General features: G+C 37.5%; 1 protein-coding gene across 2 annotated transcripts in view; it reads left to right on the forward strand.

Moving 5' to 3' along the window:
- Window positions 1-14,329, forward strand: part of LOC107712817 (polypyrimidine tract-binding protein 2-like) — a 19,831-nt gene extending 5,502 nt beyond the window's left edge. Inside the window, exons 3-15 of one of the 2 annotated variants that reach the window (XM_016518158.1) lie at window positions 2,840-2,909; window positions 4,718-4,902; window positions 5,048-5,188; window positions 6,914-7,036; window positions 7,197-7,307; window positions 7,427-7,637; window positions 8,688-8,803; window positions 10,421-10,454; window positions 11,673-11,765; window positions 12,339-12,555; window positions 12,640-12,717; window positions 12,810-13,054; window positions 13,147-14,329. In XM_016518158.1, coding sequence (XP_016373644.1) covers window positions 2,840-2,909; window positions 4,718-4,902; window positions 5,048-5,188; window positions 6,914-7,036; window positions 7,197-7,307; window positions 7,427-7,637; window positions 8,688-8,803; window positions 10,421-10,454; window positions 11,673-11,765; window positions 12,339-12,555; window positions 12,640-12,717; window positions 12,810-12,939 — 1,509 coding nt within the window. In that variant the 3' untranslated portion in view covers window positions 12,940-13,054; window positions 13,147-14,329. The remainder of the gene's footprint in view (window positions 1-2,839; window positions 2,910-4,717; window positions 4,903-5,047; window positions 5,189-6,913; window positions 7,037-7,196; window positions 7,308-7,426; window positions 7,638-8,687; window positions 8,804-10,420; window positions 10,455-11,672; window positions 11,766-12,338; window positions 12,556-12,639; window positions 12,718-12,809; window positions 13,055-13,146) is intronic. The other variant, XM_016518159.1, reaches the window with a different exon arrangement.
- The last annotated feature ends 2,231 nt before the right edge of the window (window positions 14,330-16,560 follow it).

The raw sequence follows: 16,560 nt of genomic DNA on the forward strand, positions 1-16,560 counted from the left end.
AAAAAAAAGAATTGCAATGCTGAAAAAGCATTTTCAGTGACAATGTTTGGATTTGAAATCAAAATAATGGATAAATGTTGTGTTTGTGGTAAACAGCCACGGATCAGTAGCGGACTCCTGTGTGAAAGCACAGTCCATGCTGCTTACCCTCTCACAAGAGTCACCTAAGAGGGGAATTCACCCCATTTTCAAAAATGAAATTCAGGCCCTGAATAAATGTATAAAAATCCTGATTGGAGTATCACTATAAATAGTTATAAATGATAAAAAGAAGGCTTTAAAAAGATCGGTATCGGCAGATACTGCTTTCTATGATCGGTGATCGGCCTCAAAAATCCTGATCGGAGCACCCCTACTGTTAACGGCTGTTTACATACTTCGTAGTATTTCCACACAAATTACATTTTGGAAAATAATTACAGTGCCGTTTGTGTGCAAGCCCAGAATAGAAATCGGTTGAAATAAAGCAAAAAAATGGCCAGTCAACCGGTGCATGAGTACTCCAGTGCATAAATAAAATCTAGATGAATCATTGTTAAAGCTACAAAGTTACTCGCCAAGACTAGGGGAGGGACAATAAATTGATGTGCCGATTTATCGCGATATTTCTGGCCGCGAGACGTTATCGATACTCTGGCACCAAGTATCGATATTTTTTTTAAACATACAAAAGGTCTAAATTCATACCTACACTGTGGCTGTTTACCACTTTGACTTACCGGAGCGGCAGTACCTCCAGACTTCTTGTGGTGGCGCTTCCCAGATTGCGGATGGTCAGATGAATGGAAATTGTAATTCACAGAAGAAATACGAGCGTAATGATAGACCAACAACAAATCAGAGATGCACTGCCGTCTTATGTTTATGGAGATGAGAACTAAAAAACTGCCCCGGAGTATCGTTATAGGATTGTCTAGCAATATATCAATTATCGCAGAATCGCTGTATTCGTGATATTATCGTATCGTGAGCCATGTATCGGGATTCGTATCATATCGTCAGGTACCCTGCAATTCCCACCCCTAGCCAAGAGGGGTATTTTGAGATACTTTTGTATGTATTTGTCCGTCCAAGCGCAAGAAGATGCTGAAATCTCAATTCGGGGCTCGGGCGTTGTCACACAGCACACAGTGCTTGAGTACTGCATGTAGTTGTCTTTCGCGTCTTGCTTGAATGCTTTAAAATCGCTTGTATTTTTAAATGAGCAAAACTTAAAAACAAATGATAAACTTTCGAGACGACGCAGCAGTGTCCCGATCGTGCCAGTGACAAATTTATCAATTGTCCCAAACGTCTTTCACGCTGGTTGGCCCCTTATTGTCAAGGCCTGGTGATTATCTCAGACCTACACAGTGATAGCCAATGCTGCTACTATCTCACTCTTTCTTATTCTTGGTTCATCCAAACATTGGCAAACTTTGAATAGTCACCATTAACAGCCAGAATGGGATCTACAACCAGTTCTTTTTATTTAAGATATTCACCATTCCCTAGCAAACATTTTTTGGTGGTAGATTATTAATACTGACCTTAATGAATTTGTGTCACTGAAAGTTAAAAGGATGATGTTGGCTGGCATCAGACATTGTTTATATGTTACTATTCTTATGATTTATCTAGTTTTGTCTTAAATTTTTGCTGTCCTGTTGGACTTGTAAGCTATAGGGTAGAGTATGTCTTTGCCAATTTCACTGTCACCTCATTCAAAAATACAATATATGCTTTTTTTAGTATTGCTGTCAGGAACATAATTTGTCTTCACATGGTTTAGCATTTATTTCCCCTCTTTTTTTTTTAAACTTATTCGCGTATTGTGTGGCATCAAAGCCACATGAAAAAAGACAAAGAAGCCTAGGGTGATGCAAACATAATTTGTTTTTGAATGGACGAAGAATTGCCAAGCCATTAAAGTGCATTATTGGATATTATGTGGCTGATTCTTTGTTGTTGAAAGAAAAGTGTTGTGTGGAAATGTAGAATTGTCCCTTATATATTAGATACAGGCCTGTTACAGGTCTCCATCTCCGCTTTTCATAAAATTAGGCTAGTAGTAATTGAATGGGGGCAGTTTATGTCCAGGATAGTTAGAGAAGAACTTGTTCTTTTCAAGAGATGCCTTCTGAACACAGACCTTTTAACTCAGTTTGTTTGTCAACAACAGAATTTTCCTCCCTGGAAAACAATGTTAGCCGGTCTTTCTGGGGAAGCAGGTGGAAAAAGAAGCATTTGATCTTATTGCTTTAAAGTCCTGCTTTTTTTTTTTCTTCCGTTCTAATCAGTTTTGATGCTGAGGCTTGTCTGTTAAGACCTTGCCATCTCTTAATGCATTCTTCTGCTTTCGGTCGTTTCGATGTGAAACTTCACCATTCCCTTGATTGTTTGTAGTGTCGATGCCCAGAAGGCAGCAGCGGCGGCGGGTTTATTGGCGCCGTAAAAGCAGCGTCCATAAAGAACAATTCGGTGGAATTTTTGGAAGGCACGAACCTGAGATGGTCCTATTAGGAAGTTTGGTTTGTGCCATTCGCCATTTGCCTGCTGTCCCATCCGTCACTTTTAGCTGCACTTCAAGCGGCGGCCTGATCACGCCGGGGCCCTTTGGGAACATGGGCAGCTCAGGATGAGATGACAGCATCTGACATCTTAGACTCAACAAGATTAAAGCAACAATCTAGAAAAATAAGGCGGAAAGGCAGAAGTGTGTGGATGTGTGCTTTATGTGCTGTGATTCCTTCAGCTGTCCGCAAAGAGCTGTATTTCATTGTTTGGTTGAGAGGATTGTGAAAAGAGAACATCTTTATTGGAGGGCGGATTTTATTTTTCTCTTTGTGTGTCTCCGTAGAGAGGATCAGAGGAGCTGCTGTCCGGCAGCATGTATAACAGCCCCAGTTCTGGGCTGAGCAGTATAAGCGGTAAGTGTTCCTGACTTCCCCCCTTTCCAAAACATGCAGTTTTCTTGACCATGAACAGCATTAAAATAATGAAATTATAACAGATGTTTCAGTGTGATATCTGATCTGAGAAGATCCTATCTGGGAATAACCTTACGCTTTCCTGTAGGTGGGCACCCACTCTTATAAGCATGTGACCGGAATTGCGATTATATGCACACTGCATCTTATTACAGCTTCTCCAACAATAGATTTCAATATCCCATTCAGTAGAGGAATGACTTTACCCGATTAAAGGAAGCTTTGTTTCTTGAGTTCTTTCTATTATGGATATCAATTGGAAATGTAGTGTGAAATGTAGGGCTGGGCAAAAAAATCGATTTTTCGATATATCGTTTTTTAAAATGTGGTCGATTCAATATCGATTCTCAAAGGCCACGAATCGATTTTTTTCAATATTTATTTCTGCAAACATTGAACATAAGATTTACGTTAATCTTATTACTAGTCTAATCCACTAGATGTCACCCCCTTATTTGCCTTGCGCGATGTTACAACAAAGAGTCCGTCATTCATTCATTGCTTAAAATGGCAGATCCAGGGCTCTACAGTGCGACCATTTCAGTCGCATTTGCGACTGAAAACTACTGCGTGCGACTATGACATTTAGTGTTAAGTAGCCCAATTTTGGGTCAAAACTTGGCAACACTGCTTATGAACCGACCGCAATATAGCGTTTCCTTGGTTACCGCTGTAAACAAAGCAGAGCTGCGCTTTTATACAGAGGAGAAAATGCCATTGCCATCCAAACTTTTCTCAAGACAGTACCCTTCAGTGATACATTAATATCACCCCAGAAATGTAATGCATTTTTGTACTTATTTTACTGTTATTTTCGGGATCTACTGGGACAGTGATAAAGATCTACCAGTCGATCGCGATCGATGGGTTGGCGACCGCTGGTTTAAAACAAAGACACAGCGGAGCCGCTGCGCATCTCCATTCAAACACAGCGGTGTTTCGTTTATGAATGAACGGGCGTTTTTAAACGAATCTAGTGAGTCAGTGATTCATGATTACCCATTCATAAAGACAGTCACTTGATTCATTCCTGAATGAATCAGCCGTTCGAATGAATCAATTGAATGAATGATTCAGTGATAAAAATCAGTGACTTACCGCCACCTGCTGGCAGTTTGTTTCATTTTAAAAGTATCTTTTCAGTTATTTAAATAATTTAATATTTCTATATTCAAAATTTTATATTTAAAACATTAATATCATCATGAATTTATGGATTTAATTGCACTCATGCTACCTCTGAGCCTCATTAAATGTCTGAAAGTACACCAAGCCACTTTTGTGTTCTTCTGTGCCACCTCTACAAATTAATTTTGTTAATACTGATTGGTTTGTGGCTCTTAATTTCCTATTAATTAACCATTTGTAATCTTATGTTCACTGTTCATTTTTTATAAATATAGGATTTGTATTAAATCTATATTCATTCATATAGTCAAATCAAATCGAGAATTGAAATCAAAAATCGAATCGAAAATCGAAATCGAATAGAAAATCGAAATCGAATCGAATTGAGAGCTTGAAAATCGAAATCGAATCGAATTGGAACATCTGAATCGATACCCAGCCCTAGTGAAATGTAATAGAAGAGAAACTTAAATACAGTTTAGACACGCTTTCAGACCTGGCTGAGTATTTAAATCTGCATCTTTTATCCTGATGTTGGCATTATGGTTTAAGATTTTTCCTTTAGAAATGTATTCTCTTTATCGCCAGTATAATGTCCTCTTTCTGTCCACTTTTGGCAGATACGACATCCAACGGCAGTGACAGCAAAAAACTTAGAGTTGAAGACAGAGTCGGCGATGCCCCACCATCCCGCGTTCTTCACATTAGAAAGTTACCCAACGATGTCTCGGAAACGGAGATCATTGCCCTGGGGCTTCCGTTCGGAAAGGTCACCAATATCCTCACACTGAAAGGCAAAAACCAGGTGCGTGGGCAAGCTGAAATGTTTACAATTTCACTTTTGTCGGAGTCAGTGAGTCTTGAAAGAGATTTGCTATTTCTGGTCCGACTAACAGTTTTGAGTTCACTGAGTTCATCTTACCTCGTCACTGAAATCGTCTTTGTCTTAGGCGTTTCTGGAGCTCAGCACAGAGGAAGCTGCCATGACAATGGTCAATTATTACTCAGCTGTGACGCCTCACATCCGTAGCATGCCAGTCTACATACAGTACTCAAATCACAAAGAACTGAAGACCGACAATTCAAACCAGGTAACAAATTACGTAACTTTTCTCGAAAATTTAAGTATTTCAAGGGACAGCCAATCAGAACGTATGTGATCTTTAAAATCCAACTATGCTGACCAGCCATTTTGAATAAGTGAGATTTTGTTTTGGGCAGAAGAGTCAATATACATTTTCTGCTATTTATAGTGTGCATGGAAACTGTTGCCCGGTCTTTTAAATTTACACTACTGTTCAAAGGTTTAGGGTCTGTAAGATTTTTAAAATGTTTTTTTAAAGAATATGTTATGCTCACCAAGACTGCATTTATTTGATAAGAAATACAGTAACAACAGTAATTATGTGAAATATTATTACAAATTTCCTATTTTAATATATTTTAAAATGCACTTTATTCCTGTGATTACAAAGCTGAATTTTCAGCAGCCATTTCTCCATTCTTCAGTAATGATCCTTCAGAAATCATTCTAATATGCTGATTTGGTGCTCAAGAAACATTTCTTATTATTTTCAATTTTGAAAACTGATGTGCTGCTTAATATTTTTGTGGAAAAATTCTTAAAGGGGTCATCGGATGCAAAATTTACTTTTGTTGTTGTTTGAACATAAATGTGTGTTGGAAGTGTGTGTACACATCCACCCTGTAATGATAAAAATCCACCCAGTGTTTTTTTTTTTAAATCCCTATTTTAAAATCCCCTTTCTCAAATCAGGCTGTTCTGAGATTGACGTAGATCTGCACAGGCCGCTCCCACGATAGTTGATTGACAAGGCCGTCTTACCTTAGACCCGCCCTGAGTGAGTTGTTATCAGTCCGCCATTGTGTCGACTCCGGTGCAGGGGAAGACAAGAATGTCTCTGATTAAGCGATTGAGATGTTTTGTTGCTGGATGTAATAATGAACATAGCAGTCGTCATTTACTCCCGACATCTGAGCCGCTGAAGACGCAGAGGATTTACGTTACTTTCGTTTTTGAAGGGAATGCGCAGATCCCGATCGACCTAAATGCGTCTATGTTCGTGCGAATCATTCATGATCCAGCTTCATCGACAGAGTGAGTATAAGGGTTTTTTAATGAATCTTTGCAAATCGCCTTTCCTAATAAGTGCTAGTTAGCCAGTTTCGCGGCTGAAGTTTACAGTCTGCTCGTCATCCCATGGAAGAAAGGGGTGGGGTCAGCAGAGCTCATTAGCATTTAAACAACATGGACTAGAACGGCGTGCTGAAAACAGAGCTGATTTTGACAGGGTAAAAAGGGTGTTTTTTACACTACCATTGAGAAATTTTAACCAAAGTATGTTATATACTTTTCATTAAGACCCTAAAGGATCATATCAACTTGTGGAAAATGGGCATCCGATGAACCCTTTAATACATTTTTAAGGATTCTTTGAATTGGTGGAAAAGTAAAAATAATATATAAATTTATTGTCACTTTTGATAAATTTAATGCATCCTTGCTCAAAAAAAGTATGAATAAAAATACAAAATTTGAACCCACCCGAAACTCCGCAATGGTTTTGTATTTTTTGACATTGGTCTGTTGTTGTAATCAACCAATCCGCAATGGTTTTGTATTTTTTGACATTGGTCTATTGTTGTAATCAACCAAAATGTTGTTGGTTACTTAACATGTAATTCAGACAGGTTCTTTCTGTCTAAATGGCTGATTCTTGGCCAGAATGAGCTGCTATGAGAACCAGACTTTTCCCATTATGTATGTTTAAATAGTACTTGTATCTGATTTCCAGTCAGGTGGGACTCTCGCATCAGGGTCCAACTCTAGTGATGGTAGTGGTACGCCCTCCAGTCCAGTGCTGAGGATAATCATTGATAACATGTTTTACCCCGTCACCCTGGATGTGCTGCAGCAGGTAGGGGACGCCACAGTTAGGATCAGCCTCTTATTGAGAGTTTACATTGGTGACAAATTGATGTCCTGTCGATGCTGTGTGTGTTAATTATGTTTTTTTTGTAATGTCTTTTCCCCTCTGTTGATAGCTCCCCTCAATGCTCTGCTTTCTCTGTCAATAGATCTTCTCAAAGTTTGGCACCGTCATGAAAATCATCACATTCACCAAGAACAATCAGTTTCAGGCCCTGTTGCAGTACAGCGATCCAACCAGTGCGCAGCAAGCTAAAGTGGTGGGTTTGCTCTCAGCGGAAGTTCACGTTTTTAGTGCCCTACGAAGACGACACATTCTTTCTATCTGTCTCTCTCTCTCTCCTTGTTCTTTTTTCTGTCTTTTTCTCTTTTGTTCTAGGCTCTAGATGGTCAGAACATATACAACGCCTGCTGTACCCTTCGCATAGACTACTCCAAACTTGTCAACCTGAATGTAAAATACAATAATGATAAGAGCAGGGACTACACAAGGCCGGAGCTTCCTGCTGGAGATGGGCAGCCCGCTCTTAATCCCACTGTGGCTGCTGCCCTGGGTAAAGATTCCACTTCCCTGCTCGGTAAGATCCCAGGTACTTGCCTCTTTTTTTTACTATCTATTTTGGTGTGTCATTCAGTGTTTGTTGTCTTCATTCACATGCCCTCATGCACCCTAGTTGCAAATCTGTATGACTTGTGGAACACCAGACTTATGAAAGGAAACACTGTTTTTACACATTTTGTCAGAAATATAGACAACTGTTAATACTGACAGTATAAATAATATTTGCATGAATACTCTTAGCAATGACTTTCAGTCCAGATCCATACTATATACAAGATGTTGTATTTTAGAGGACCTCTTTAGCTTCACACATTGTCTTAAAGGGGTCATATGATGCTGCTAAAAAGAACATTATTTTGTGTATTTGGTGTGCTTGTGGTGTGAGATGCTTAAAAAAATAGCAAGATGTGATGCAGAAACCCAAAACATTTGTCTGTTGAGTACTCAAGGAGACAAAATGGCCATTGGTTGTCAGTTCGTTTGTCAGCCAAAACCATAATTTCTTCATAACGTGATTGATCCTGAGCGCCACTGAATGGGGACAGTATTTTAATCGGCGTCATTGATTTAACTCAGTCTGTCAAAGCTGTGTTTATGAAAGACTGAAAATAATTAGAATGTGCTCTTAAGTACTGTAAAATGTCACGTAGGCCGGTGTCTCTGAGTGCCTTGACTGACCTTTTCTCAGATATCTACTCATAAGGCCTCTTAATTTAAAATGCAATTTGACATTTCCCCTGCCACGCAATCAAGCAGGTATTTTATTGATATTAGGCTTAAAATTATTAGGTTTTAAAACCCCACATGGTCTTAACCTGGTCCCTCTCACATCAGAATGAAGAACTAATATGTGTTACCTATGTGTAATTCAGGTTTTATTGGCTGGCACAGCTAAAATAGACATGTGATGATGACTAGGCCACTTTCTTAAACTTTTCTCTACAGTTAAAGTTGGCTGATTGATTACCTATTAAATACAAATTTTGCAGTTTCTTTATGCATGTTCATGCATGTAATATAATTTTTAATGTAACATTTGGACTAGAATGCCCATTTATACCTTCCTGTGTGATTCCAGGTGCTCTGAGCCCGTTGAGCGCGGCTGCTGCTGCTGCTGCTGCAGCTGGAAGAGTCGCTCTGTCTGGGCACTCAGGGGCCAGCGGAGTGCTGCTCGTTAGCAATCTAAACGAAGAGGTCAGTATACTATTACACTGTACAGTGTATCTCAACCTCTGCTTCACATTTACATATTTCTGTTGGTCATGTCATGCCATGTTACATGTTAAGACTCATAGAAAATGCCACTTCCTCTGTACGATTTAGTCCTATTCGTATTTGCAGAGTGCTGTAGTCTCATTTTGCCTTGTCACTCATTCTTTACTTAATACACTTGTGAAGCACACAGAAACTATAAATACCCTGGTCATATCTCAACCTCAAAATATAAAGACTTATGTTTTTAATTAAATAATGAAATTTTAAATTAATTTTTGTTAAATGAATTTAAGGCTTTATTTTTAATTTTCAAAAAGCCTGTTACATAATAAATATATTATTTTTTTGTTTTTAATATAATTAGTAATTTTTTATATTTATTCATTTTTACTCATGTATTTTGTTGCTTGTAATTTAAATATAATGTAATTTTCCATTATGGTATTTGATGGAATGAATATATTTCATGCAAATAATAAAAAATATTAATAATATTGTTGGGTCAAAGTATTAGAGATCCTTATTATATGCTTAATTTAAAAAAAAAATGTAAATCTAATTTCACATTTTGATTTTGGGGTGAAATATGGTTTAGTGTCTTATGTCTTTCCTAAGCCCACTTGCTTATTTTAATAACAACAATCTCTCATTAATTGTATTATCTGAATCTGTTAGTTCTTGTCTCTGTCTGGTTTAACAGCTTTCTGGTCGTACACCTTATAACTTTCACAGAGTGAATCATTCTCTCTCTTTTGTATAAACTGTCTTACTCTCACTCTTTGAAAGCTAATGAACCATGGACATGGCACTACCCCTTTGCTCATCTGATAAAATGTGTTATTTAAACGTCAGTCCTCACGTATTGATGTGGGGCCAATTGTGATTTTGTCTGTCCACACCATAACTTTAAAAGGTGGTTTTCATGTCTACACAAGCATGGCAATCACAAAGATCCGGGTAAAACTCTGTGAGTCAAATGCTTGAAGCTGTGATGCTTTCAGCTTTTCCTGGTCTTCAATCTCCTGCATGCCTCTTAAAAACTTCATAACTCTGCCGTTGTTCAGATAATTTTTATCATTATCCGATGCTCCTTTTTATTTTTTTTTGTATGAATGTATCCTTACCCTAGTACTGGGTAACTACATTTGGCACAATTATTTGCTTGTACAATGTAGAAATGCATAAAGCAGCCATTCTCTGACCAAACTCCTGCATTTCCTGTGTACTGACCTGTATTATATTTTTTGTCCCCCCCCCCTTCATTTATATTCTGCATTCGCTTCCCCCTTTTTTCCCCATTTTGATTTTGTCCTTCTCTTCCATCCTGTCTTTCTCTGTCTGTCTTTCTTTCTTCCCTCATTTCTGTTTTTTTTTGTCCCTTCTTCTTACCACGCCTTGACCATACCTCGTTGTTCATGTTTTTTTTTTTTTTTTTTGCTTGAACAAAACTTCGGACCCCCAATTAACCGCCCTGAACCATGATCCATGACCACTTCACCATTCTGCGGGAAACCACCCTCCGTTATGGATGATCTGTTCATCTCCGCTCTTCCTCGACTCTTCTCTCTGTCCGCTTGCTCCTCTCTCCTTCTAAAGATGGTTACGCCCCACAGTCTGTTTACCCTCTTCGGTATGTTCTTGTTAGCTCTACTTTTTTTCTTTTTTTTTCTGTTATTCTTATTATTATTCATGTGCTTTATTTTTATTTTTTTATTTAAAGTCAACATGAAATGAAAATTTACCTAAATTACTTCATTATTACATGTTCCTGTAGATATTGACCAATAGATTTCTTTTATGCCCAAAGCCAAGTATTGATGGATTTTACATGTCTGATAGCCCATAAAAAAAACCCCGAATAAATTACATTTTAGCTTTTAGACTTTATTTTGCAGTCAACAAAGAATTGAACTGGTATTATCGGCAATAAACATTTTTTCAGTTAATCCAACTTAAATTTTTACCTTTTTTTAAATCAGTTTTTACGGCTTCCACTATGTTTGTTTATCTGTATTTTGACCTGTAATTCGATATTAAAGTTATATATAAAAAAAATTAAATTAATTAAGTGGAAAAAAGGTAAGTATTTATTAAAAATATCAGTTAAAACCAATTATTGGTTTGATCTGTTGACTTATTTTTGGTAGTGAACTATTTTCAATAGTGAACTAGTTGTTTAGTAATTATTGAGGCTACTTTTCTAAAATGTTACATAGTTAATGCAGAAATGTAATGCTAGTTAACGTAATGAAGGTTACAATATAATGGCACTTTCATTTCATAATAGCAACACACTTTACATGAATTTTTTGCCTCAAAAGTGGGTGCTGGTTATGGTGTAGTCCTTTAATCAACTGCAAACTCACAATCAGGCTCTGCTGTAGCATAGAACATCCACTTTTTATTAATCAATTCCAAATGGATAAATGTCAAATCCAGCCCTATGTATTTTTTTCCTGTTGAATGTTCTTGGAAGTACATAACATTATGGAAATAAAATGGATTTCATGTTGACTTTAAACCATTACCATTAATTGGCTTTTAGAGTAAAAGTCTTTTGCCTCTTTTTTTTTTTTTACTTTCAGCCTGTTGAAGTATTTAATTTATTTCAGTGCATGTGATCTTTGGTTCAGTTTGCACAGTATTTATGTTCCTTCTTAGTTCTTAATTCATTTTGAATTTGAGGGTGTATATATCCGAGTCTTCTGTCAGGTTGTGATTAGTTTTCTCCATTTCGATGAACGTTCTGTGAGTCTTATCGGTCTATCTTTCCACTCTCTGAGTCTCACTTCTTACTTTTTCCTCCCTCTCTCGTTTCCTCTCCGGCTGCTGGCTGCTCTGTTCGCAGGGGTTTATGGGGACGTGCAGCGTGTGAAGATTCTTTTTAATAAGAAAGACAGTGCACTGATACAGATGGCCGATATGAACCAGGCTCAGCTTGGTAAGACTGCATACTGAAACATCCCTAACAGCACAACCGTTATTGTCATGGCTAAGTTTACACGCCAGTCAGATTCAATTGAGTTGCAAAATAGACTTTGTTTTAATTCTGAATAAATGTATTTTTTCTTTAATTCAGCAAGAATGCATGAAATAGTTAAAAAATGACAGTAAAGACATTTATAATGTTACAAAAGATTTCTATTTCAAATAAATGCTAGTCTTTTGCATTTTCTTTTCATCAAAGTATCAAAAATGATCATGATCTCAGAAATAAACTGTTTTCAACATTAATAAGAAATCTTTCTTGTGCGCCACATCAGCGTATTAGAATGATTTCTGAATGAGTAATGGCTGCTGAAAATTCAGCTTTGCCATCACAAGAATAAATTACATTTTCAAATAGAAAAGTAGAAATATATTCAAATAGAAAAGTTATTTTATATAGTAGTAATATTTCACAATATTACTGTTTTTACTGTATTTTTGATCAAAAACTGCAGCCATCATAAGCATAAGAGACCTCTCATTTCTCACCACCTCATTTCTCTTTGTTTGTTTGGATGTGCCTCAGCGATGAGCCATCTAAATGGTCAGAAGATGTATTCAAAGATCATTCGCGTTACGATGTCGAAGCACCAAACTGTTCAGTTACCGAGGGACGGTTTAGACGACCAGGGTCTCACGAAAGACTTTACAAACTCACCACTGCATCGTTTCAAAAAGCCCGGCTCCAAGAACTTCCAGAACATTTTCCCTCCTTCTGCCACGCTGCATCTGTCAAACATCCCGTGAGTAAAAAGCTCTATTGGACACTTGTCAATCTTTGTGTCAGTCGTCGGGGAGCTAAGCCATTTTTCTGTCATGTTTTGAAGGCAAGACATAACTGAGGAAGACCTCAGAGTCCTGTTCTCCAACTCCGGTGGCACTGTGAAAGCTTTCAAGTTTTTCCAGTAAGTCTGTCCCCGTTCAGATCCTCATCAAATGATGCTTTTGCCTTTTCTTTCATTCGTGTGACCGTTTTTGTTGGCCTTTTTCTCTGCAGAGATCATAAAATGGCTCTAATTCAGATGACAACCATCGAGGAAGCTATTCAATGCCTGATCGACCTCCATAATTACAACATGGGTAATAACCACCACCTGAAGGTCTCCTTCTCCAAATCAACCATCTAAAGCAACCTGAGAGGTCTTGCTCCCAACTGCTTTTCTAGCGTTATCTAACTGAAGAAGACCTCAGAGTCCTGTTCTCCAACTCCGGTGGCACTGTGAAAGCTTTCAAGTTTTTCCAGTAAGTCTGTCCCCGTTCAGCTCCTCCTCAAAAGATGCTTTTGCCTTTTCTTTCATTCGTGTGACCGTTTTTGTTGGCCTTTTTCTCTGCAGAGATCATAAAATGGCTCTAATTCAGATGACAACCATCGAGGAAGCTATTCAATGCCTGATCGACCTCCATAATTACAACATGGGTAATAACCACCACCTGAAGGTCTCCTTCTCCAAATCAACCATCTAAAGCAACCCGAGAGGTCTTGCTCCCAACTGCTTTTCTAGCGTTATCTGTTGACTGTTTAAATACACTGGGGACCACAATTTTGAGAGTTTCTTTTCCCAAGTTTCATTCCACAAGAAGTTGTTGAAAGAAGGAAATATTGTGACTCTTTTCAAGGACATTTTTTACCCCGTTTCCCTCTTGCCAGCGCTCTGACACATAACCTCTTCAGTGGCGGAAAGGTGTTGTGGTGTAAGTCTGAACCTCTTATAATAAACAGAAAAGAACGTGCCTTACAAAACTTGCATAAATCTTTTCATACTTCATATTCTCAAACCCAAGCAGTCCTCTGAGTGTGATATTAATACGTTTGGTTAAGACAAAAATATATATTTTTTCCTTTTGTGTCTGATCTGTATAATGTGTGAAAGCCTCTCGGATGTTTTTTTTTGCAGTTTGTTCAGTTCCTAATGTCTGTGACATTTTGATTTATGAATTGTAAATAAACCTGTGATTCTAGTGATCGTCATTATGAGATGTTAGGCCAATTCTCAGCCCATCAATCCAGCAAAATGTTATTTGAAGGGAAATGAGAATGAAACCGTTTTATTTGACATTTTCTCAATTTACACCATTTTTTCCTAGCTTTTCTTTCATCTATATGCGTTGTCTTTATCCTAAGTGGAAGGTTATGATGACATACTTTTTTTCTGCATGTACCAACTGGTGCATCTTTATTCCTAGTGTTGCATGGATAGGAAATCACTTCTTTGTGTGATTTGGAAAGACAACTACAGTAGAAGGGACCAAAGTTTATTTGCCTATAGTCTTAATTTACTCCAAGATTGAGCATTTTAGTTCACTTTTCAGAAGAGAGAAGACTCATAGACAGTCTTATGAGAAGAGTTGAGAAAATAAATAACATCGATTGGCAATCCACACTATGATTTATTAGAGGGACAAAAGGATCTTGTATATTTTGTTTTATTTTTATTTGATTTTTTTAAGCCTCTGTAGGAATGTATGATTCGGCATAGTTTTGGATGTGGCACAATTAAAATACTTTTTCTAACAAAAGCGGGAAGATTTGACTTGGTTGTGTGTGTTGATTTCTCTTTCCTGTTTTCTGCTTTTATCTGTAGCATGCTCAATAAACACTTATGTAGTTCTGTATTCGCTTTGTCTCTCTGCCGCCCTCCACTCCTTTTAATGGTTCTGAAGTTTTGTTAATTTCCAGGGTGGGAAAAAGCTTCAGGAAGTTTGAAGTGTCAATAATTTTGGCAGAACGGATTTGGACAAAAATAATTTGGATTTGTTTGGCAAGCAAAGTGTTAAAAACACAATTTCCCACCCTGTAAATCCTTTCGCTTGTGACCCATCCATCTTTCCTGGATATGAAATTGCTTTGCCTTTTAGTTGATCCTTTTAGTTAACACTTAATTCTGTATCACATGCCCTTCCACTCCTAAAAACATTGATCAGCATTGGTCTTTTTTCTTTTAAATTAGCCTGAATTTGCTATCTTTTTTTAACGTAATTTTGCATGCACTTAAAAACAGTACATGACCTTCATTTATTTCTGAATGTTCACTGATCTGTTTGTTTTCTAATAGTTTTTATTAGGGGTGACCCCGAATAGTCGAAGATTCGATGCTTCTACCAATCTCACAGTCGAATATTCGCGGGGTGTTATATGATCATGCCATTTTTGGCTATATGGGGGTGCTCAAATGTCTGATTTCACATAGAACTACTGGTTTTCTCCCAAGCGATTTAAAACTTTAACAAGACTCAAACTGACACAGGCAGAGTGAAAGACTGGATTTTTTCGATCAGGTGGGGTACAAGTGATTTCAAAACATTTCAGCCGGTTTATATATATCGTGTACATTATTTATCTCGTATAAGATGCATTTGGTTGAGTTGCGCTGCAGTAAAGCGTTTCATTGTAATACTACGGTGATTATCTCTGCAGCGCGAGCAGGACAAACAGCAATGCAGAATATTAATAACTATGACTGGGACTGTCATATACATAACAATTATAATGAGACCACTATTATAATATGACGCTGTGAATTTTTAGAGTTTAGTTGCGTTTCTGCACGTTGTTGCGTGAAGAACGTGTCCACAAAAGGAGTTCATTCAGAGCCGCGCAGACACGTTCACTTCTGTATTCGGGGCATTTTGTGCATATAGCCTATAAGTCGTAATATTAAGGTTATGTTGTATAAATAACGAAGCGTATTCTATATGAGATAAATGATGAGTTAAATCCCATTGTTTAAAAACCTGCTGCCTCATTCTACAGGTCATCTGCAGCGCGCGCAGCTCAAAACAAATGCAGAACATTAATAACTACTGTCATATACATAACATTATAATGAGAACACTATTGTAAAAAAATTTGTGAATTCTTAGGGTTTCGCTGACGTTTAATGTTAACTATCTTTTAATCAAATCTGCGAGGCGTCCGTTACACATTTTCCCTGTGTTAACGTAAATTATGACTGTCGAATGTCTGATTTGACTCTTGGTAATGTATTTTGCCCCGCCCCCAAAACATATGATTCGACTATCAGTCGAATATCGGCGAGATTAGAAAATTCCGATTCTACTATGAAAATCCTTAGTCGGGGACACCCCTAGTTTTTATGCTCTATGCCATTGTTTTTATAATTAAGTACTTCTATTGCTTGTTATTGTGTTTGACCAAGCATTGACAAGATCTTTGTCTTCAAAAGAAGATATTTTTCTTTTGTTGTCTGAAACATTAAAACGTGTATGAAATCCCTGAGCTACATACATATGTGGTTTGAAATTTTGTTGAAGGTGGTATTTCAGAGATTTGTTTCAGATTAGATTTCAAGTTGTTTTTGGTTATTCAGGAAGTGATGTCATATACACTGAACAAAATTATAAACGCAACACTTTTGTTTTTGCCCCCATTTGTCAAGTTGTGTTCAAATTCACACATTTTCACTCATTCTTTCCCCATGTAGAGAACTATGTGGTGTTTGCTATATAGTGAATAGCGAATGAGTGAACAATTGAAAGATTTCAGACACACAGCTTGTACATGTATATAGGAGTAAAAACACAATAACGCTCCATTGCTTATGCTGTATTTTGCATCATCATGAAATCCTTGGGTGAGATGTCATAGTGGACATAAGCAGTGGCAAAATTTTCAGTTTGATTTTTGTCTCTCGTTCCAGAGCAAACGCTTTTCTACATTAACAGTTGTGTAAGACTGTATCTTGGCATCATGCTGATGCAAAAGACTGGATTTGAAAACAAAACTTGCG

This window comes from Sinocyclocheilus rhinocerous, unplaced genomic scaffold (assembly GCF_001515625.1).
Source record: "Sinocyclocheilus rhinocerous isolate Xijiao unplaced genomic scaffold, SAMN03320098_v1.1 scaffold1740, whole genome shotgun sequence".
Taxonomy (NCBI): Eukaryota; Metazoa; Chordata; class Actinopteri; order Cypriniformes; family Cyprinidae; genus Sinocyclocheilus; species Sinocyclocheilus rhinocerous.